This window comes from Cheilinus undulatus, linkage group 13 (genome assembly GCF_018320785.1).
Source record: "Cheilinus undulatus linkage group 13, ASM1832078v1, whole genome shotgun sequence".
Lineage (NCBI taxonomy): Eukaryota > Metazoa > Chordata > Actinopteri > Labriformes > Labridae > Cheilinus > Cheilinus undulatus.
This window is the reverse complement of record NC_054877.1, coordinates 9,351,069-9,375,461: the sequence shown is the minus strand read 5'-3', so window position 1 is coordinate 9,375,461 and position 24,393 is coordinate 9,351,069. Positions and strand designations below refer to the sequence as shown.

Genomic DNA, 24,393 nt, shown 5'->3' with positions numbered 1-24,393 from the left:
CTTTGGTTTCCTGTTTCTGCTCTTTTGACAGTTTTTATCATCAGCAGTACAGGTTCTCTAGATATTACGTTATCTCAACATGTGATTGGTGTGTGTGAGGGTCGCTGATGACTGACGATGCGTATCACAATGATCATCATAAAACACGAGTGTGGGAGAGCGTGGACAGGAAGAGACTGAAGAAACCTGTTAAAATGAGGGCAGAAGAAGCTTCAGTTTGAACACCAGACAGCACTACTGCATGAATGACCTTACTGAAGAGACGCAGCACCAGCTGACTTCCTCTGCTCTCTCCTGCGCGCATTCCTCCGTTGAGCGCACCCAACAATCATAATACACGGATTAAGTATTAATCTCTGCTTGACATGTCTTATGCCGGTCAATTTAGTGGCCCATTGAAAAACAATGAAAACCACGACGGCCAGGACAGGACCTGAAAACAGGACATGTCCAGGGAAAACAGGATGTTTGGTCACCCATCTGGTGAAGAACCTGGAAACAGTTGTTGTCTGCAGAGTCTCTCCTATCTCAGTTGCTGAAGCTTGAATCTCCTTCAGAGTAGTCATAGGTGTGTTGGTGGCTTCTCTCACTAGTCTCCTTCTTGCACGCTCACTCAGTTTGTGATGACGGTCTGATCTAGACAGATTCACGTGTGCCATATTTTGTTTCTTGATGGATCTAACTGAACTCCGGGGGGATTTTCAGTGGCTGAGAAATTTTTTGTATCCCTCCCCTGACTTACACTTTTCAATAAGCTTTTCTCTGAGTTGTTTGGAGTGTTCTTTTGTCTTCATGGTGTAATGGTAGCCAGGAATACTGATTAACCAGTGACTGGACCTTCCAGACACAGGTGTCTTTATACTACCATTACTCATGACACATTCACTGCACACAGGTTTCACTAACTGTGAGACTACTAGCACCAGCTGGCTGGACCTCTGTTGTATTAGGTCAGCCACTTTAAAGAGGGAGAATATTTATGCAGTCACTTATGTTATATCACATATTTTTATTTAATCAGCATTTCTTTGTAGAAATCTGTTTTCACTTTGACATTTGAGAGAATTTTTGGGGGGTCAAAAAAAAGCCAGATTATATAGAGCACGATTGATTTATGAAATCAGTAAAAGGGTAAAAACATGGATGAATACTTTTAATGGGAACTATTTATACAACTCATGACTGTTAGGTACTGTGAGAAATCTGAGCCTATTCTGGCAGGGATGGAGGAGAGGAAGAGGTGGAGCTCCTCATCCTCACCAGTCAAACTTAGGGGGAAAAAGCCACGCTACTAGTGCAGCATGAGAGACTGATGATGTGATTTCAGGTAAAGGGCATATAAGACAGTTTTGATTATTGAAACCAGGATCCTTCCAGTTGAGAAAGGACCTTTTAAATGATACAATCTATGATTTTATTGTTCGAATTTGAAAAAATAAAAATATCAATAAACTCCAGAAAGGTGCACAGCAGGTGAAAGAATCCATCAAAAATTGTAAACTGCTGCACACTGTCTGAATCAGTGGTTCCTAATCCTTTTACTAAAGCCCCCAACTCTGATCTAAAAATAACCTAAGGCCCCCCAAGACCCACTTGGAAAAATTAAAACATCAATTTTAATTGTTTCATTGAAAAAAATCCCAACATAATAGGCCTACATATGTTTGTTCTTGACTAATTTATTGACAAATATCTATGTTTCACATCCATTATTATGATTGTGATAATAAAGAGGTCTGTTCATTTTTAAGAAAAAAACTCAAAAAAATTTAAAATTAATAAACGTACTCCAACCAAAATGTAGTATTTTTGGGACTACAAAGTTGAAAATCCAACCACTATTTTCACCTTTCCTGTATTTCTTTTTACTTTACACTTTTGTCAATTTTAGGTTTTAAAACTTGACATTTTTGAGTTTTTAGTGTCAATTTCCAGCTTTTTGAACCCTGAAAGTCTGAAATTGATTCCCTGTTAATATACGTCTTCATAATCTTGATGTTTCTGCACAAAAAATCATCAAATTCTCTTTATTTTTTCATCTTTTATTGGCTCTTATACATTATGTTTCTAATCATGGTTTAAAAAATAAATATGTCTATGCATCAGAGAAGACAGGGTCCCACCCCATATCCATCAAAGATCATTTTCATCGGAGGTTTCAAATTGATTGTTTTTGTGAAGTTTAGACTGTGCTGACATTTTTAATGGAATCATTCCTTTGTAATATGATTGAAGGTTTTTTAAAGCTTTGGCACGTATCAAAAGTATCTATCATTAAAATTACTAAGGACTGTAATATTTTTTAAAACACTTGGTGTTAAAAGGTATCAAACAGTTTTACAACTTAAAACCATGCTATAGAAGAGCTAGAAAAGTGCATTTAACAGAAGAGAGCAGATGAATCTACATGAAAATGTATCATAACTGTGGTTTGTTCAACAAGACACTGGACTACAGTCAGTCTATTATTAGTTTGTCATACAAAGGCAGACAGGAGCTCTTTAAAGTGTCCGAGCACCTCTTCATTCAATTCTGACATGCTAAAGATTTAACAGCAGCTTTTCAACTTCTGTCTAAAGTTGAAAATAAAAACAACCAAAAAACACAATCACACCATACCCATTAAAGACATCCATCCAGAGAATATAATCAAAATCAACAGGAGATTTTCTATTAAAGAAAAACATAACTGAGAACCCTGATACAGGATTTTTACATATAAAAGAACTGATAGTACAGTTGATAATTAAATTCACAGAATTTTTTTATGATGCTAGAAGACATAAACTGTATTTTTCATTAAAAAGCAAACACATAATGGTCCACAGCCATGATAACAAACTTGATGCATTCTTTTTTTCTGTAAAAGTTTTAAAAGAAAGAATGTGAGAGAGGGGAGAAAAGAGGCATGACCTAGAGAAAAACCTCTGTGAAAAAGTTTTTAAAATGTTAAAATGCAGAGAAATGTCCTCAAGTCTGTCCAGGGTTGAGCCTGGAGGGATCAGTCAGCAGAGTCCTGTCCCCATTATTCATTTACAAATCTCTGCCTCCGTTTGTTTGTCTGCTCCCAGGCGGAACAAAGAAAACCTCTAAACATGGTGTACATATGGTGACATCTTAAACTTGCCATTTTCTGATCACATTTCCCTTTGTTTCATTCAGATTCAAAGCAGGTGGATACCCATGATGGATGTCAAACAAGTTTTCAAGTCCTGAGTTCCTCTGAGCAGCAGCTGACATGTTTAAGCTCCAGGCTTTGTTTGTGTTCATACAAGTATATATTAATATTTTTCATCAGAAATGTTCAAGGTGACAGTTTTTAACCATTTTAGGAGTATTAAAAAAATCAATGCCTTTAAAAAAAATAATTAGAACATTTAAAACACTTTATTTACAATTTTTCTTTTTTTGGGTCCCATTTAAGGAACACCAGCTCAAAAGGTTGTTGATGACATTCCTCCGGTGTTGATGGGATGGTGGTCACGGGTCTACAAACAGCTGATATTTACCATTGTTGCCAGTGCAGTCTGCTTGTACAGAGCTTGGATCCACCAGAGAAGCGGGTGGGAGTCCCCGTTGGTTGGGCTGTAGCCATTTCCTGCAAAACACCACCAACACTTTGAATCAACCAGCTCCACAGAATTATTACCAATGCATGTTTAACAGTTGGAATTTAGAGCAGATCATAGCGGTGCCGATGCTATGACAGGCCATTACTTTGTGTGCTCATTACTCAGCATCATCACCATGATGGTAAACAAAGCAGTATCTTTTCACACCCCTGGATGCAGTATCACCATCTATTCCAAATGTTTACATGACAGTCATGTTGGACGATGGTTAGAGCTTGATTAGGCAATAGTGATGTGCGATACCACTGATTTCCTTTCCGATCCGATACCAAGTAAAATTCAGGCTGGTATCGCCGATACTGATCCGATACCGATACTTGCCGTGAATTCTTAATCTTTTTAGGGTCAGCTGTGTGTGTAGACTCTCAAAACAGCCTACACTAAAACTAAAGAATGAACAGTTTTCATACACTTGCCATTTCATATAAAAAGCTATGTTACTCATTGAAATTGCTATTAAAATACATAATTTAATGACAATAAAATAAATGTCACAATAATGGCATAAGTTCGTCACTACTACATTTCAAAATATTCAATTAACCATCAGTCAAAACAAATGAGACTGAAAATAATACAAGAAAAATATTTTATAGAAACAATGTTATTATCTATCTTATTTATAAAATGTTTTTCAGTTTTATCTTAGCTTTTTTAGCCCTCAATGGTTGTTTTATTGCAAGTATAATGTATATTTTAATAACACCTAGCCTATGTAATCCACTTCAAAGGTTTTACTTTACAGGTAGCCTTACCTGACTAAATCTAGGCCTACTGAATAGATGTGAGCTGATCTCAGGGACATAGATTTTTACTCAAAGCTGAGCTCATGCAGTTGTTTATTGTGGCATTTATTTATTTCATTACTAATTTAATAACCATATTTATATTAATGAACATTTGTATAGAATAGGATTCCATAGCTTAAAGAATGCAGGGGACTCCCGTTGTTTGATCATTAAAATAAAACCTAAGTCTAGTAGACAGACATATATCACTACACATCTCCAACAGCTCCTTATTCTTTCTGCTCTTTCTGTACCTGGATAGTTTCTGCCTGCAGCACCGGGACTCCGAGAGTGACGTCTGTCTCGCCCTAGCAGCACCTGTCTCTCTCCTCTCCTGCTCTCTGGATCGCCTCATCATATCCTGTTTATGGTTGATTCTCAGATGTTTAACTATCTTAATACTTAACTGTCTTCTCACAGACATCACGTGCCGCGTCGTTGCTGTTTATGGAGCTGAAATATGTCCCCACATGACTGCGTTTTAGCGAGCAGTACGTTGTGACCAGTGACGCTCTTATAGAGCCCTATTACGCATGTGACTGACAGGCGGAAGAAGAAGTAGTTCCCACTAACTGGGAATCATTACAACAAGATCGCGATAGTGTTTTTACTCTCCACTGTATTCCTGTTAATGGCAAACTACACATTTGTCCACATTTATTAAAATATCGATATTTTTGTATGAGAATCGATTCTAAAACGTAAGACTCTGGTATCGGAGGGATCGATACTTCAGTATCGATCCGCTCATCACTATTAGGCAATGCACTGAACAACTGTTCTTGTCCCAGCATATATACAAAGCAGGAGACCTGAGTTTTTCAGTGGAGCATGTCTGCTCCTCCTCATGTAGGTGACAACACATCCTCTTTCAGCTAGTCACTATGGGCCTTCATGAAAACCTGGACAAACTTTACAGCTTTGTACATTTCATACAAACTCTGTTTTATTTTTAATACAAATGCTAGCTTATGGCAGCTAAACATCTGAATGCAGACAACGTCATGACTCCTGCTACACTTCGCTTAAAGCTGTCCAACCACAGCATCAAAGTCTGGCTCGACAGAGATGTGCTGTTCGTGGATGGAGCAGATCTTAGGAAATTCATGTTTATGATGTGTCAAACATTGCAAAAACGCCTAAAGTTGCCTTAAAATACCCTCTTAAACATAAGACATTTTGGAAAACAACCTCCAAAAACCTGAGGATTTACTTAAAAACTGCACAGAATTCCAACATTAGCTTTAATCTTTACTTCTCAGCTTCAGTAGCAGACAGAGACATGAAATAACCAACTTCTGACCTGCATTTAGTTGTTAATTATTGAGCTAGTTAACAATTTTAAAACCATAAACAATCTCCTCTCCAAACATCGTCCTTATCCACCGTGCCTTGACCAGTGGGTCTCTAGACACTAGTAATTTATGCTGTCACTCTTGTCATCTAAAATAAAGCTTTGTTCGGCCTCTATGTCACTCGCTTTGTCAACCATCATCTTTGACACTGCTCAACTTTTAAACTTCACCCATCAGGGTTTTTTAATATGAAAGCTAAAGAGGCTAAAACAAAATTATTTGCTCAGTCGGACTAACACAATAATGCAACTTTTGTTAAGTGTGTGTAAATATACCGAGTGATTATTTTAAAGAGTGATTCTCAGTATGAATCAGCTGTCGTACCTGTGAACCCGCTGAGATGGAGGTGACATTTGTGGGAGAGGCGTAGTTGAAGGGGAGATGATGATAACCACTGTTGCCTGCGCGGTCAATGTGTCGGCGTTTTTCAGGTGGATAATTGTCATGTTAAGAGTTCTTGATATCATCATATTTTCTTTTACGGCTCTCCCTCTCCTCGCTGCTCCTGTTCTTGTGACTGAGAGGGCTGTGGTGCTCCACCTCGCTGTCCCACTGCCGCCTCTTTTTCTTTTTTGTTTCTGCGGCTCTGTCAGAATCACCGGAGCTTCTGAAAGGACACAGACGACACAAAGTCAACAATCAATCCAAGACTAAAGAGACTGATTTCAGGCATCGCAGTCACTGAAGACACCCAGCACGAACAAGAAGTGATAACTTTGTTAGCGATCTGTCTCAAACATCCCTTATAACCTTTAATTTTTTTTAACTGTTTTGTTGAGCCCCAGGCAAACAGTTACAGGGTTCAGATTTGAAAAATATGTAGCAACAGGGCTGTCTCCTTCTCTCTTCTGTTGTATTTATCACACATGTTAAGTAGAAATTGTTAACATACAGAAAACCAGTGTGGAGAGAACAAAGACCAGAAGATTTAGACCATAATGTGATGCAATACTGGACATAAGTAATTGGATGTCATCTAAAACTGTTAGCTCTTATTAAACTTTTTAAGCATATGCTTTCAAGTACAACTCATCAATTAAGTCTTTGACTCAAGTCTTTGCATTTCTGTTGGATTTTTAGGTGCTACACTGCAAAAACTCAAATCAAAGCAAATTTATACATCTAATTTGTGGACTAAAAATATCTGATTACACTTTTTTATTAGCCACATCCGCCTCAAAAGTCAAGATTAAAATCCAGTTTCAAGACATGTCGATGCTGATATCACACCGATAATATTGCGCATCTCAAATCAAAAGTGTTAATTCGTAGACCTTTCCAACACAATGCAAAAATGCCAAAAAGGTTTTTTCATGTGTTTCTAAAAAGTTGAAAAGGTCTATGAAAATAAAAAATGCAGTAAAAAGACATTACTGGGTCAGAGCTTACGATAATGTTGGTTTATCATTTCATAGTCAAAACCCCCAATTATTCAGTTTTCTATGTTACAAATCTAGATTTGAAGAGCGTAATTTGGAGGCGGGTTTTTGTTTCTAATATTGCATCATGACATGACATTTGATTCTTGAAAGAAACTCAGCTTTTTTAAGTTAATGACCAATTGTTCAGTCCAAAGGAATGTTGACAAAACTCTCTAACATCCACTCATTAGCTATTATTACTTTCCCAAGACAAAATGTGAAAAAGAAACTTTGTGTAGCATGAAGGCAGAGATACTATCACTTACTCTCTCTCACGGTGTCTGTCTTTATCTTTTGATTTCTTCTTTTCCTCGCTCTTTTTGGGGTTTTTAGAGCGATGCGCCTCAGGGCTGCCTTCCCTTTCCTTGCTCCGGCTCCTCTTGCGAGTACGATCCGCCTTGTTTTGAGCGGATTCAAACGAGGAGAAATGAGCTTTAGGGGGAGAGACGTTGGATTTTGCGCTGTGGCTGTTCTGAGAAGAACTAGCCTGAGAGGCAGAGTTATGCGCCTCTTTACTGGAAGAAGAAAGCAGACAAACAATGCTTTTAGTCACTCTTTTAGGTGGAATATGCTTCATTTTAGAAGTTGATCATGTTAATTCAATTTGATTTTAAAACAATCATTGATTAGTAGTTACTACTTCAAAAAGGGGCAATTTTAGTGTTTTTTAATTGATGCAACTCTCAAGGCAGCTGAATGAGTTCAGCAGTTAAGTCTAAGAAAGATAAAAGTGTATCCTAGCCCATCGTATTGAAACCTACTGAATTGTATGATAACCGGTTAAAAGATACCCATTCCTAGTTCAGTGTTAGAGTGCTTTTCTTACCTGAAGTGACTGTGGTCACTGTCAAGCCCATTAGCTGCAGCGGGAGTCACATGGAGCCCATGGTGTTCATTCACTTTGTGGTCTCCGTACTGGTGCTCACTTTGACCAGATTTGGTGACACCATCAGTGGCTCCATTCAATCCAGTCCCATTATGGTGAACTCCTGACTCTCCGTTTGTGCCTGTAGGACAATTATTAGAACAGCCATTTTCCAGGGAGCCCCAGTTCTCCTGGTCCGACTCCTCTGAAGACTCTAGGCCATTTTCCAGGGAGCCCCAGTTCTCCTGGTCCGACTCCTCTGAAGACTCTAGGCCATTTTCCAGGGAGCCCCAGTTCTCCTGGTCCGACTCCTCTGAAGACTCGAGGCCATATTCCAGGGAGCTACAGTACCCCTGGTCTGATTCCTCTGACGACTCTAGGCCATATTCCTGGGAGCCATAGTTCTCCTGGTCCGATTCCTCTGAAGACTCGAGGCCATATGGCACCAAAAATGAGGCTCCATTCCCTCCAGTATGATGCTCCCCATTACTGCTGTTGGCAGAGGATGGCTGGCTGTCAGAGGATGACAAGGATGGGCCGTTCTGTTTGCCTAGCCCGAAGACGAATGAAATCTTCCGGACTTTGTCTTGATCAGGTATCACTGTGGGTCTACTGATCGAGTGGGAGACAGATGAGGAGGAAGAACTCAGGCCGTAGTCCCCATTTTTCTTTACATCAGTGGATCTAATGACACAAAATAAAGGAATATGATAATTGGAGTGACCAAGTTTGTAAGACACTTTCCCAAAATTGAGACATTTTAATGATTAAAAAATGTATTCTTTTACTATGCAACAATTTTCTACTTACTTGACGTAGAAAAGGACATAGGCCTGCTTGTTGAGAACAAACTTGATGTCCCTGACAGACACAGTCGAGTCGTTCATCCTATACCACTGATCGTTGCTGGCCTGGAAACACAACAGATTTTTTTACATAATCAATAACCACAATTCTCACTGTTGATCATCTAAATCTTAATAATCATTTTATCATTTTTATTCCTTCAAAAGTTTTCTTAACTTTTTAAATTTTACAGAGAAAAGACAGCTTTTCATATGCAGAGTACCCTTTGTCTAGACCACTTTATACGAAACTTCAAGAGTAATTGAACCCTCAGACCTCTTTTTTTTTTTTTTAATGAAAACCTATGTAAATGGGTATTTAGTTGTACTGTTAATCAGTTACGATCCAAATGTCAACATTTAAGTACAAACTATTTAAATTCTACTTTTTGTGCTAGAATTATGCTCAGGGAATACCCTCTGCAGATTTAATCATGGCTACTGCAACTGAATCTTTCTGATCTGGTGGCAGGTGATGCATCCGTTGACAGCTTTCATCATGACAGAGCTCAACAGTCTCAACCCACTCTTTCCCTTCAGCTGACTTTGATGGTAGCAGCTTGATAGCTGAAATATTTGTGGGTAATAGCTGGCTCCATCGCTGTTAGACTCTAGGATTGTGGGTTGTGTAGCTGTTAGCCAAGATCTTTATTGACCAACCTGATAGTATACAAACGGGATCATATATCATCATTTCACACTTGGGTAGCTTGTAAGCTCACCCTCGATGGTTTTGACTTTTGAAAATGAGCAAAAGTCACACAGGCTATATGATGTGGCTGATGCAAGTGGGTGTGTCTTATCTCTCCCTCCCATTCTCTAGTTATGATATTATAACGATATTTTTTAAGCTCCAAGGTAGATGCAGCTCAGCTGAAACTCTGGGGTTCAGTTACTCTTACAGATTTTTTCCGTGGTCTTGCACAGGGTTAAATTAAGATCTTTATCAATAAAATATACGCTTTGTAAAAGTACATTTAATACTTTTATGGCCTAAATTTAGAAATACAAAATGAAACCCTCTTTAAATACTCTCATAACCCTACGTGTGCCCTGCTTTGTAAACATGCTTTAATATAGAACAAAATACTACAAAACCTCTGTGTTTAAATCTATTTTTCCTTTTGTTTGTACTGATTTCAGACTTTGTAAAGCAAAGTTCTCAAAGGAGCTCTACATGTGACCGTCTCTGTGAGGTGTTGACAAATGTTTGCATGTGTACTCAGCAGCTGGAGTGTCATGATGGATTAGAACAGTGAATGGTAGCAGTGCCAGTACCTTAATATAGCAATAGTAGTGTCCAGAATCACAGCTGAATCCAGAGTGGACCAGCACAGCATACAGCTCGTAGAGCAGAGGCTCCCCCTGAGACTGAGACATGAAGGGCCGCAGGTCCAAGTACTCGGGATATTTCACACCCTGATGACCAAAATAAAAAAACAGCAGGTTGTTAGCAAGTTTATCTGGGCGTTACTGTATTAAAACTCCATAAAAAGTGATCCTCTATAACTTAGTCATGGTTCTGCATGGTTCTATGTGAAATACCTTTGTGATTTTGCCTCCATTGAAGTTTGCAAAGCGATTGAGACAGAGTGTGAGCACGTTGGAGCTGCGATGGATGGTAAGTCTCTTTGAGGCTGTGACCATTTTTGTGCACCTTTTGCAGGAAAGGAAATTTCAGTTAGTGACTGAGAAAACAGACATTATAATAAGCAAACAAAAGTCATTAAGTCAATGAGGGAAAAGAAAGTGTTTGTATTTGACGTGAAACATACTTGGCGCATTTGTAGGAGTCATCTCCACCCAGCTGTTCTGGTGTGACGAACTGTTCCAGAGCCTGGGAGACACTGCGAGCCGTCTGCATAGACAGAAAATGTTTTCAGTATTGTTGCAACATTTTGAAGTGAATTAGTTTGAAACACACTGGCAGCAAAATATCAGAAATATGAATAATGGTATGAGTAATTACCATAATGTCCAGAGGTATGTCCAGAAAAGGGTCAAATGTGTCCGAGACTGCTTTGCAGTTTAAACATTCAACTGAAAAAGAGGAAAGACAGTGTTTATTTGGTAGTCCAGAGAAAATGTATGAGAAATCAACAACAATGGCATGATATTGTGCAGTGAAAAAAACATTTGCACTAATAATTTACCTCTAGACCTCAGTTGCCCGCCAAATACCTGATGGATGAAAGTGGTTGCCTGCGTTTGCCTGTCCAAACTGTCACAAAGAGAAGTAGAAGGATGAAAAAACAACCAGTTAATGATAATAGCCTGGCACCCAACAAGCAAAGATGATGTTTTTCTAACTATACTAGAACAGAGAATAAAAATGCTGTGCCTTTACAGTATCAAAATCACAGCTCAAAGAGCTAGAGTGAGACAAAAAGGAGTTGAAAGGTCATTTACTTATAAGAATAAGTAACTAACTAGGTTATTATATTTTCATAAACCCCTTCATCAGGACTAAACAGACTTTGCAGAATTTATATAAGATCAACAGGATACAGAGTGCATATGAAGGACATTTTAGGGCTTAAATCCATTTTAAACATCCCACTAAAAAGACCCTAAATATGACCAACCGCTCAAAGTTTAGGTCTGATTGTGTACTAGCTTATGTTTTGTGTGTTTTTGGAAATGAATGAAACGTACTAGTCTCCAGGTAAGCAGGACCTTTGCATAGCATCCACTGTGTACCGCAGGAACTCGTGTGCATCCTCCTGGCGCCCACGGCGGAAGTGACTTGCAATGTCTGTTTATGAAAACAATGCAGAACAGTTAGCTTCACAAAGACTTATTTTATGGTCTTGCAATAGTAACAACAAAAAAGATCCAGTTAGCAGCAGGCTATAAATTCTTCCTAAAATCCACTTACTTGTGAGTTTGTTGAGCACACCAGTGGGCTTTATAACATCTCCAGAGTTTGCAAAAACTTCAGTGATGTGGTTTTGCATGGTGCACATCATACAGAACCCTGGCTCGTGACCTGTGGCAGATAAATATGAACAAAACATGTGGAGTAAGACAAGAACAGAGTTACAGTGACAAAGACTGATATAAAAACAACTGCATGACTGGCATCACCATGAACCAATAACTTACATGTGTTGGAGTGCTCCTGTGTCAGCAGGTAGTTTGCAAGTGGAGCAGTGTAAGTGAGACACTGCAGGGCTGAGTTTAGGAAGCAGGTGTTCCCCATATTTTGCAAGCCTGCGCCGATGGGGTGAACTTGTGTCCACTTCAGGTGGAGCCGCTCTGCAGGGAAGAGGACCATCTGGGGCAGGTCAAGGCCATCATCACAGCTCAGCACTGCACAGACAGAACAAACATCGTTACTAAAACTATAGTCTACGCTTAATAGCCAAGTAGGCTTGTATTGGAAAATAGTAGAGGGATAGTTATTACAGTTTTTACAGTGAAATCTGTGTAAATAGTTACACAAATGTCAACTACAAAGGAAAGAAGCTGAGGGAGAAAAACAGCTCAGTATTTGCCCTCTCTTTGTTTTCACTAATATCAAGCTGCTGCGCTGTAAGTCAAAACACTGATCCGTCACCAGCTGCAGTGATTGATCATGCACTTTCTTCAAACTGGCCTGATTATATAACTGGGTGAATGAAAATGGAGCGGAAGCAGCAAAACACCCACAAAACCAGCTGTGTTATTCTCCCAAACAGAAATAGCATGGAAAACTGCATCCTCATTAGTGCAGCTTCTGATAGAAAGCTGATAAAATACCTGGATTAAAATGTTCAACTTACCTGTAAAATCTAAACATCTAAATCAACAACAGTTTCTCAACGGCCAGAAAAAAAATGCACATGAGCAACGAGATTTTTAAAGACTCAGACTAAATAAGCACCATGAACAGATTTCTTGCAGCTTTCAATAAACACACAGGTAATAAATCTTTGCTCCACCTACCTTGCTCCTCGGGCCGTCCCACAGAAGAGGGCGTGTTATTGTAGACAGCAGGTCCGGGTGTCGGGCCCAGGGAGCTTCCTGGAGCCTTCAACCCCGGAGAGTCACTGGGTATGGTGGGACCCACTGCCAAGCTACCATCCATTTCCATGTCTCCACTGGTCAAGGGAGACCGCTGACACCCGGCTGACTCGTGGTCAGACTTCTCTGGTGACCTGTTAACTATGGTCATTGTTCAAAGCTGGAAGAGGGGCAGAATAACACAAATAAGTGAGTTAGACGGATGTACAAAACATGGATCAAATCATAGAGCGTGTGTTTGTCATTTATGTTTTTTAAAGAAGACATATTTAATGAGAGTAATTATAAAGCCCTGTAAGTGTGTTGGCCTGGAGAAACTCTGCTCAAATAAGTGTGGTAAAGTTTGCTTTACTTTTCTTTTCTGCATAGCAAATTTACACAGTAAATTATGCATGATTTATTAGTACAAATTATACCACCTACAACAAATTGAGAGAGCAAAACAGTACATAAACACTGCTAACCAGGGATGTATGATATCAGAATTTTGCTGGAATGCCGAGATTGCAATATTGTGATAGTATCATACACCTCTAATATAAATATAATATATATTGCATAATATAAAGTTAAGTCAATTTACCAAACTGACAGAGAAAATCATCCCACATTTCATCCCAAAGCAGCGGCTGCATTTTATTTGAGGTTAAGTCACACCTTTATTATAAACCACCTGTAGGAGATTCATATTCTGTTGGTGTTCTAGCATGTTAAGGAGAGGTAATATTTCACTGTAGAGCACATTGGGTACTTTCAGTAAACTTTAATAAACTTAGGTTTTTACTTGAGTAGAATTTCAGACTGGTATCTGCACCTCTACTTGAGCACATTTTAACCAAAGTAACTGTACTTTTACATGACTACAATAGTTTGATACTTTTACATCTCTGGTTATATCCAATAACCAATATATATATAATATACCAATAGTCACTATTGTGAAATAAAAAGGTGAAAAATAGCTTAACTAATTACATTTCCTCAAATGGCTGTAATTAAGTTAGTAACTTTCTGTTTACTGTTACTTTGTGAGTATGTTTGGAAATCAGCACTTTTACTTAGGATTTAACAGGAGTAACTGTAATTTTACTTGAGTACAATACTCTGATATCGGTACTTACAGGTATTATCCTAAGAGGGGAATATCTGTAACAGGATGGGATGAAAATATCTGCTCTGCTGATACTTGCGACCAATATTTTGGCTATAGAAATTTGCCTTCATCAGCTGTAAATCCTGGCTATTAACAAACAGGGCAGTCTGACTCAGGCCAACTTAGTCCTGCAAGGAGGATTTCCACAGTACAGTACAATATATGGTATATGGTATGGTATATTATGGTATATTTATTAACATGGCACATCTTATCCCGAGTTACCCTGCATTTCAAGCATTAATAAAGCAGTCTCACTTTCAATCTGTATCCGAGAACAACACACACTTAGCTCAAAGTAATATCGACTTATACCAAGATATAAATCTTCTCCATTAAAAGGTTAAAATCAGACTGACAGTTGTCACTTAAAACCCGCTGTTAGGCGTAAGTTTGAACCCACAAACAACTGCAACCTTAACAAAAATATCATCAACTATTGTAAAAGTAAGAAATTGGAGGGAAGCAGTTAAAGTTGAGAGGAAATGTCCTGTCTGGTCGGAAACACGTTTACATCAACAGCTGTTCCCTCCCACCTGCTCTAGCAAAACTCAATCACATTGGCTGACAGACAAAGTCTTTAACACACAGTGTTGAATGAAAAAAATGTCTAAAAATACTTACAGTAAAATCTTGGTTTGCTCTTTTCAGGCTCACAGTAAAATCTTGGTCTGCTCTTGTGGGAATTGAAGTGTGGAGCGAACATCCTCTTAATAACATGCCACTTTATAGACTGAGGTCTGGAACTTCTTAGTGAGGTCACGGTCTCCATGGAACGCTCTAGAACGAGGCTTTCATTCCGTTTGGCGGAGCTCGTGCCGTGCGCAAAAGAGATGCTAACGCTAACTAGCTCAGCCCGGTGGACGCTAACTGACATGGCAGAGAGCATCGTGACTCTTTATTGTTCACGCCGAATAGCAGCTTGGTGTTTCTGATTCAAAGATAATGTGATTTAAATGCACTGACCCGAGTAACGGGGCGTCTGGCTAGCATATAAAGGAGAGGCTGTGTGCTCACTGCGCTGCTCTCCGACAGGACCGAGACCCGGTGTTAGCTACTACAACAAGCCCGGGGATACAGGCCTCCAAAAATACGACAGCTGCACTCATTATATATTTATTTAGTTAGTTAGTTAGCTAGTAAGTTAGCTGGTTATTTAGTTAGTCAGTTAGTGAGTGAGTTAGTTATTTATTTTGTTGGTAAGTTAGTTAGCTAGTTAGTAAGTTACTTAGTTAATTAGTTATTTAATTAGTTAGCTAGTTAGTTGGTAAGCCTCAGCCCTGTTTTAAACCCTCCCTGTCCAAGTGCTAGTTTCTTAAAAAATAAAAAATGTGAAAGTTAGGAATTGGAAAAAAAAAAAAGAAGAAGAAGAATCCAAAGTCATAATTATGAGAAAAAAACTCGAAATTATGAGATAAAAACTCAAAATTATTAAAAAGTCGAAATTATTAGATAAAAAGTCAAAATTATTAAAAAGTCTGAATTATTAGATAAAAAGTCGAAATTATTAAAAAGTCAAAATTATTAGATAAAAAGTCGAAATTATGAGATAAAAAGTAATAATTATATGATAATAAAATCGAAATTATGAGATATAAAGTCGGAAATATGAGATAAAAAGTTGAAATATGATAATAAAATCGAAATTATGAGATATAAAGTCGGAAATATGAGATAAAAAGTCGAAATATGAGATATAAAGTCATAATTATGAGATTAAAAAGTTGAAATTATGAGATAAAAAGTAGGAGTTATGAGATTAAAAGTCAAATATGAGATAAAAAAAAGTCGAAATTATGAGATAAAAAGTAGGAGTTATGAGATTAAAAGTCAATTATGAGATTAAAAAATCGAAATTATGAGATAAAAAGTAGGAGTTATGAGATTGAAAGTCAATTATGAGATAAAAAATATAATTATGAGATAAGTCATAATTATGAGATAAAAAAGACACATATATGAGATAAAAAGTTGAAATTATGAGATAATAAAGTCATAATTATGAGATAAAAAATATAATTATGAGATAAGTCATAATTATGAGATAAAAAAGACACATATATGAGATAAAAAGTTGAAATTATGAGATAATAAAGTCATAATTATGAGATAAAAAATATAATTATGAGATAAGTCATAATTATTAGATAAAAAAGTCATAATTATGAGATAAAAAGTCAAAATTATGAGATATAAAGTCATAATTACGAGATAAAAAGTCAAACCCCTGAATGTGGAGGGGAAGATTTTCACCAGTATCATGGCACAGGGATTATCTAGTTATCTACAAATAAATAGACTAATAGACACGACAGTGCAGAAAGCAGGGATCCCCGGTTTTGCGGGATGCATAGAGCACACAAGTGTGATCTGGTATTAGATCCAGGCAGCTAAGGCAGAGAGTAGGGAGTTCTTAGTTCTTTTAGATCTAGCACATGCATTTGGGTCAGTACCTCATAGTCTTATCTAGAGGGCATTTGATTTCTTTAGACTGCCAGAGACAATGTTGAACTGAGTGAAGATGTATTTCAGAGATCTTAGGATGTGTATTAGTACTGAAAATTTCATGACAGGCTGGCCAAGACTAGAGGTAGTTTTCATGGCAGAGTGCACCGTTTCCCCCCCCCTAGCCTTCACAATGGCGATGGAAGTCATTGTTAGAGCTTCCAAGTGGGTGGAAGGTGGGGAGAGATGGCAGGAAGGGACGCGCTTCCTACCAATCAGGGCTCATATGGATGACATGGATGACATGACTGGTGACCACAACAGTGAGAAAGTCTTAGTGCAGTCATTTCCAGGGTCTGGTCATGTGTATGTGTGTACCAGGCTGTAATAACAGGGTAACAAGGACTCTGGTTTACTCTGGCTTAGTTTCTGTCTTGGTTTTGGGTCAGGTTTTGAAAAAAATAAAAGTGTCCCTCATCCTGTTTTAGGGCAGACTTGAAGTTGTATCAGGCAGGTTTGCAAAGCAAGACATCCAGACAGACAGCTCTCCAATTATAGTAGTGAGATATATAGACAAATATAGCCACATTACAGATCATCACAGCTGACTGTATTTTTTAGTCTGATTCTCGGGAATATGATTGATTAATAAAGGTGATTATCTAAGAAATCACAGCAGTGATGATACTCAGAATGTCATTCCTTATGTGAAAATATTTTTTCCCACCTTGGTTAGAAGACTTAAATACTTTTAAATTCTTTATTGATAAACAGAACTATCATTATGGTTGTGCATTATATTGACCTTGTTGTTATGGAAAAAATAAAAGATGTTCATCTTTTAGTGGATTTACTTTGGTAAAGACAAAAACAATGGCTTTAAATAGCATCATAGCACAGCAAAAACACAAAAATCATATTTCTAAATAACATCAACTATTTTACAATACTCTACAGTCTGTGTTGGATAAAGCTTTCTTGGAGGATGTAGAGATGGACATAAGGTACCAGAGAAATGCAGTGTTCTAGGTGCTGGCCACAGTACTTCTACAGATCATAGCCCCTCCTAGTGGTGACAGGAAATATGTTCTTACCTTCTGAGATATATCTACTAGTCCTTTGGTTATTTCATCATCAAATTTGCCAGGTAGCTCTTCAGACATTGGTCTTGATGTGTAGAAAAATTGGTAAGTTTCCGTCAGAGGGCGTAGATGTGCCGGCATGGCGAACTTCAAATAGGGCATGATGCTTCACCATAAAATTTCAAATGGTTATAACTCAGCGTTTTTTTTCATCATATCATAATAAAGTTTAATGTGCACAATAGGATTTTGAAATTTGGATAGCATGTGTATCATGCCAGGACCTATAAAAAAGCCTCTTGGACCCATACTGCCAAGTCAGCAGAAAGTCCACTATTTTGATTGCTTTTATAACATGTCAACCAAGCCTTTAAGTGTTCCCATGGTATATATTTTCAAGCCCACAGGTAAGACACTAAATGTGTTGCCATGGTGACCCATAAGTCCCCATTAAAGAGGAAGTAGTCTTGTGAAGGGTTTTGGAAAGCTCCAAAGACCTTGTACTGCCATGAAAATTGGTGGGAATAAGCACAGCTGAAAAAATTTAAAGGCACATATGGGTTTAGTTGGTGGACGTGGCTTAGTGGCGTCCCTATACAATTTTTTTAAAAATTAGCCCGCACAAAACACACAACCCCTAGTTTGTTTTTGCTGTTTCTCTCCCAGCCTCAGGCTTTTCTTCTAAGTACAGGAAAGGCAGGAATTAAAAAAAACATAGCAGAAAATAAAGAACAGTATCAACATGAATGTTATTTCAGACCAAATATGTAACCATTTATTGTTAGAATCATCCTTTCAATACATAACACAGTGAATACAGATAAAAAACTAAATACCAGAGTTATGTTTAAGGTCCATGGTCAGTCGGATTGTTACACAGAGAAAAATACAGCAAGATTTTTTTCAAAAAACGGCAGTGTGGTCATTATTTAGGTGAGAAAAAACAGAAGGCAAAGACTTACAGTATAAAATGTACAGCCACATGATTATATAATATATATAACATTGCACATTATACCAAAAACAAGAAACCACACATGGAAAAGAAAAAAAATGTACACAATATACAACAAGGCACTATGGAAGAGACCTGCACACGCGTCTTTGGATGGATCTGCCGCCCGCGGAGCTCCAGCGAAATGTTGTAGGAATGTTACACCGTGAAGAGTCTAGCCGAGCACGCCATTCCCTCTAAAGTCTGATCAGTCAAGACTAAGACTTTGCTCATCTCTATGTAGCACAGGACGACAGCAGTAAACATCTTTATCTTTGGTCAAAATTTGGGAATTTTAAGTGCTTTGCAGAAAATGGGAGGTCATTTATGAGCACTGGAAATAAGGAGAAAGTAATATGTGAACAAAGTTTACTCAGACCGGACAAGCTATTCTCTCTCTACAGTGCAATTCTATGACAGCGTATTAGGAACATTTATAAAAATACAAAAGGGCCTGTAGCACCGCATTATGTAATAACGCCACATTATGTAATAATGTACATTTTCCATCCATCATGTAATACCGCTGCATTTTCTAAGCCACTAAGTGGTTAGGGTTAGGGCAAGGTAGGATAGGTGTTTAGTCTAGAGCCCTGAAGGGGGGTTAGGTTTAGGCATAAGTCACTAAGTGGTTAGAGTTAGGTCAAGGTAGTTGGGTAGGGCATACCTTGGAGCCCACACTAAGTCCTATGGTTAAGGTTATTACATAATGTGGCGTTATTACATAGTGTGGCTTTACAGGGCTGTAAATTTTGGAGAAAAGTGTTGAAAACTTTTGAGATTATAAAGTCACGCATGCCCATCTTGAAAAGAAAATCCGAAAGTTCTGTCTTATAAATTTACACATTTATAATCTCTAGTTTGTTCCAATGAGTTTATAACTTTACAGTTTCAAAAATTCAGTTTTGCTTCTTGGATATTTTAGGACTTCATCAGCATGTTCCATTTAACCTTGAAAGTCAGACATTCCAATATGCCAGTTGAATATGTCATCCTAATCACCCCTAGAAGTTTTAACTCCAAGTTCTCAAACTCAAACAAACTGAACTACACTGAGATATCAATTTATGTTGCTTGTAAATATATAGCTCTATGCTGTTGTGTTCTATTTGATCTTGGAAGTCGGATTTGCCAGTTGGAAAAGTCTATCTAAACACCCTCTATATTTGGAACTACAACTTGGGAAACTTGCAGGAAACTCTGCACCCTGAATTTTGACTTGACTTGGGTGGGATGCCATTCTCAGTTCAGAAATGCAACTTATGAGGTAACTGTATTATGTCAAAAAATCTGATTTTCTATCCATCAGTGCTCCATAAACCTCTGCTCCTCCTGGTTAGAGCTGTGGTGGACAACAAAGACGTACCTCTCCCTGACTATATTTCCTGGCTGTTCCTGGGGGATTTGGACGTGTACCTAGACAGGATGTTATCCCTCTAGCAAGTTCTGGGTCTATCAGGTCTCCTGGGAGGCACCCAATCACTTTGACCAACTCTTTTTGATGTAAGGGATGCATTAATTACTACTCTGAGCTCTCTCTGGATGTGGTTGATTTGGTTCTCTGAAATGTACAGCTCATATTTATTCCCCCATGTTTTTAGAGAGATCCTAAACTGCTGTCATACAGTTATTTTATCTTGCACTCTTAAGCGTATTTTTGCGGTATAAGAGGCTGAAAGAAAGACACTTTATTCCAGTACATTACTTCAGTTCACAAAGAGTGATGTAACTGCAAGTAAGTCCATGGAAAGTGCTTGCTTTTGCCTTATGAAGTAGACCTTTTTGGATAACAGCTGGACCCTCCTTTAACCAGGAAAGCTACATCACGGTCTCTGACGCCCCCAGACACATTTGTCAAAACATCAGTTTTACTGCTCATCCTTTGCTGTCTCCACGTTTCTTTCAACTCTTATAAATGCACCTTAAACTTGAGTTTAGCATGAATGGCTTGCTCGGCTGGACAGATTGAGCTGTCTTATAGTACATTGGTAGTTAAAGGGAACACGGGAGCACCTTTCGGAATTGTGGTTACAGGAGCAAGAGTGGCATTGTTAAAAAACAAGTGTGACTTAACTTGTCCTGCTTTAGTTTAAACAGGCACTTGTGTGACCATCAGCAAATCAATCAAAACAATAAAATCCAAAATTGAAATATGTTTGCATATTATTTACAGTGAGCACATCATCCTGGAGAAGTTTTGTGAAGAAGTCCCAGAGTTTTTTTCAAAGCAGAGGAAAAGGCTCAAAGGCTTTAACTAGTTTTTTTTTTCTGCTTTTTTTATACATTCGACAAGCCTGTAGGCACACCCTTTTAAAAACTCACACATACAACACGTCCACACACACACACAAAAACCTTTAACAAACAACCCCATCCTTTTTGTGCCACACAAGTTAGCATCAGAAGAAATGCTGCGGTTAAATTCCAAAACAAGATACATCCACGTTTTCTTGGACTATCTGAATAAAAAAGGTTCAGCTTGATTTCTTTGGTCTTAGAAACTGTAAAACATGATGCATCTTTGTACTCAGTCACTACAGTTTAGTTGTTTTTATCTGACCATTTTCACCCTTAAATGGCCAAGATAACAGAAAAAAAATCAGTACTCTGTTCCTGCTGAAAGTTAGGGTCACATAGTGTTAAAATCACTTCCGATTGTCTTGTTTTTTGCATTTTTCTCATACTTTGAGATCATCAAACAATTTATAAAATTGGACAATGATAACCAGCGTAAATAGAATTTGCATTTTTTAAAATTCTGATTTCATTTATAGGGGAAACGCCATCCAAACCAGCCTGGCCCTATGTGAAATAAAGAAACTTTGTCCCCTTGTTAAATCATGAATTAACTGTGATTAACCACACTTTTTGGAAAGCTGCGTTCAATGTCACTATTCACACCCATTACTGCCAGACCTGCTGCATCCAGAAATCCCTTAAATAGAACCTGTCTGACAAAGTGAAGTAGGCTAAATCTCAAAAAGCAACACATCATGGCTTTGTCTACATAAATCAAGAACCGATGAGAAACAGTCATTGACATCTATTAGTCTGAAGAGTATTATAAAAACATGTCTAAGACTTTTGGACACCAGCAAGCCATTAACCACAAATGGGGAAAACTTGGAACAATGGTGAACCTTCCCAGGAGTGTATTGCCTCCCAAAATGACTCCAAGAGATTATTGACGCCTCATCCAGGAGGTCACAAAAGAACCCAGAACAACATCTGAAGAGCTGCAGGCCTCACGTGACTGAGTTAAGGTCAATGTTCATGACTCAATAAGAAAGAGAAAAAAATGGCATCCAAGAGTTCCAAGGCCAAAACTACTGATGGCCAAAAAGAACACAAAAACTCGTCTCACATTTGACTAAAAACATCCTGATGATCCACAAGACTTTTGGGGAAATTTTCTGTGAACTGTGAGACAACTTATTGGAAAGAAAAGTGAAACTGTTATGAGGTTTAGGGGACAATGACTTTTTCACATAGGGCCAGGTAGGTTTTAATGGCTTTTTCCCCTTAATAAATAAGATCATCATTTAAAAACTGCCTTTTTTATTTACTTGGGTAATCTTTGTCTAACACTAAACTTGTTTGATTTGAAAGATTTAAATACTGAAATATGCAAAAAAAAGATCCTATGATGCACTTTCCTTGACCTATGTGTATGCATCATGGCTGCCACATGTCAACTGAATTAATGTCACACGAGATGCAGTATATACATGACAAGTAAGGGGTAGTTGCTGAATCCACAGAAGGGATGTGATAGTCAACACAGCTGCAGAAAGCAACAATATCCACATCCATACTATGAGTCAAACTAGCTGTCAGACTCATTATAATATACTCACAAAGCAAATCCTTCTTGATTCCAAAGTTTAAACCTGGGAGCAGCACATCCCTCCAGCTTGAAATGATTGCTAACTGCATTGCCTCTAAGGTTCTGATCCCTTGGTGTAGAGGTCTCAAGTTTTGGAATATAACTGGTCCAACATAAAAACATTAAGAGCATTGTGGTTTGTCTCCAGCATTCAGAGTCTGTTTGAAATGTCAAAAGTCAAAGCTGCGCCCAAAGACAGGTGGACACCCTCTTTGACACTTCGGTAAGTTGAGTTTACCAGGCACTGCACTGGCTGCCGTGACTGCTGACGGACTGACAGTTGCTGTAGCGTTTCTTGACAATCATGCTGATGTACGCCTTCATCAGCTTGGCGATGTCCATGACCTGCAGAGGAGAGGAGAGGAAGAGGGATGTTTACATAGTTAATTACACTTTAAGGTTCATTTAATAATCTGCATTTCATACTGTTAGAAATGCAAAACAAAGTTGCAACATTTTGGTACTGAAATGTACCAAATGTACCAGTGCATGAAGCCTGCACTGCTTATCCAGCAAATTCATGCTGATTCAGGCTGTGCTTTAGGGAATCCTGCTGACTGACTGCAAAATAGTTTGAGCACTGTATTACTATCTCTTCCAAACCTGAAATTTGGATTTTCAGCTTAAGAGAAGAAAAGATTTGAAGGGGTGTTCATAAGTTTGTACAAACCATTTGTGTTTCAAAGACAAGCTCTCGTCCCTCCACAGCGATCTTGTAGGCATTAGGCAGTGGGGCGCCGAAAGACAGAATCTGTTCATATGGGAATACTTCCAGAGGCCATGGCTCTCCTCGTTTGTACACTGATATGGACTCCCGGCTGATGCCCAGCCACAGTTCGGTGGGGAAGGCTCCATCTCGGCTCTAAAGGAAGAACAAGCATGAGAACGCTTTGCAGTTCCAATGTCTTTTTCAGAAGAAAGAGATGTTAAGAACTGCCTTAGGAATCTATTTTCAGAGACGTACCTCTAATGGAATTATAAAAAAGCCAATGTTGCAACACACTTTTACATGTTTGTTACTGATGTTACCTTAAAAGTAAATGCCTGTAAAGTAAATTAAGAGAGTTAAAGTTCCAGGAGGGTTAGGTTTAGGTTAAGGAATTTAGTAAAAAAAAAAAAAAAGTTAGGTTACAAATGATTCAATTTAGGTTCTGAGAGGTTAGATTTAGGAGGGTTAGGTAAAGGGTGGTTAGGGCTAGGTTGAGGGAGGGATTTAAAAGGGTTAGGTTTAGAATGAGGAAAGTTAATATGGGGTTAAGGAGATTTAGGATTAGAATGGTTAGGTTTAGGTTAAAGAAGCTTCGATTTAGTGTGGATGGGGTTAGGTTGAAGAATACTAGGATTAGTACACATAGGGTAAAGTTAAGGAAGATTAGGTTTAGTGTGGATGAGGTTAGGTTGAAGGAGATTAGGTTTAGTGTGGATAGGGCTAGGCTGTGGAAGATTAAGTTTAGTACAATAGGGTTAGGTTAAGGCAGGTTAGGTTTTCTTATGGATAGGGCTAGGTTGAAGATTAGGGCTGGATTAGTTTTTTAAGTTTAGAACGGTTAGGTTTAATATGGTTGGGCTTAGGTTGAGGCAAGTTAAGGTTAGGTTTAGTAGAGTTGTGTTTAAAATGGTAAAGTTTGGGTTGAGGAAGCTTAGGTTTAGTATGGATAGGGTTAGGTCTAGGAGGGTTAGGTTAAGGTTTTGGGAATTTATGTTTTAGTGTGTGTAGGTTTTGGTTAGGAAAGGTTAAGATTAGGTTTAGTGTGAATAAGTTTAGGCTTAAGAAGGTTTAGTTCACTAAAGTTTGGTTTAGGGTTGTGTATCATTTTGTTTTTTTATGATACCAGTGCCAAGTCAATACCTCCTACATAGGGGTGTAAAAAATGATCGATGTATATCGATATATCGATTGGTTGATTGACGATCCAATCAGA

General features: G+C 38.2%; 2 protein-coding genes across 4 annotated transcripts in view; both read right to left on the bottom strand.

Annotated features, from left to right (window-relative positions):
* Positions 1-3,391: 3,391 nt before the first annotated feature.
* On the bottom strand, positions 3,392-15,112 carry LOC121520358 (ubiquitin carboxyl-terminal hydrolase 42-like). The gene is made up of 15 exons (XM_041803759.1): positions 14,689-15,112; positions 12,834-13,071; positions 12,012-12,218; positions 11,785-11,895; positions 11,562-11,661; positions 11,060-11,127; positions 10,876-10,946; positions 10,682-10,764; positions 10,452-10,563; positions 10,185-10,325; positions 8,872-8,972; positions 8,023-8,745; positions 7,463-7,711; positions 6,100-6,382; positions 3,392-3,598 (listed from the first exon to the last, which is right to left on the bottom strand). Exons 2-14 carry the CDS (start codon positions 13,060-13,062, stop codon positions 6,223-6,225), a joined length of 2,355 nt encoding a protein of 784 aa, XP_041659693.1. The 5' UTR covers positions 13,063-13,071; positions 14,689-15,112; the 3' UTR covers positions 3,392-3,598; positions 6,100-6,222.
* A 3,265-nt stretch (positions 15,113-18,377) lies between these two features.
* myo10 (myosin X) overlaps positions 18,378-24,393 on the bottom strand; it is a 167,976-nt gene continuing 161,960 nt past the window's right edge. For all 3 annotated transcript variants that reach the window (XM_041803145.1, XM_041803146.1, XM_041803148.1), the window contains 2 exons: positions 23,142-23,333; positions 18,378-22,816 (listed from right to left, as the gene is read on the bottom strand). In XM_041803145.1, coding sequence (XP_041659079.1) covers positions 22,706-22,816; positions 23,142-23,333 — 303 coding nt within the window. In that variant the 3' untranslated portion in view covers positions 18,378-22,705. The remainder of the gene's footprint in view (positions 22,817-23,141; positions 23,334-24,393) is intronic.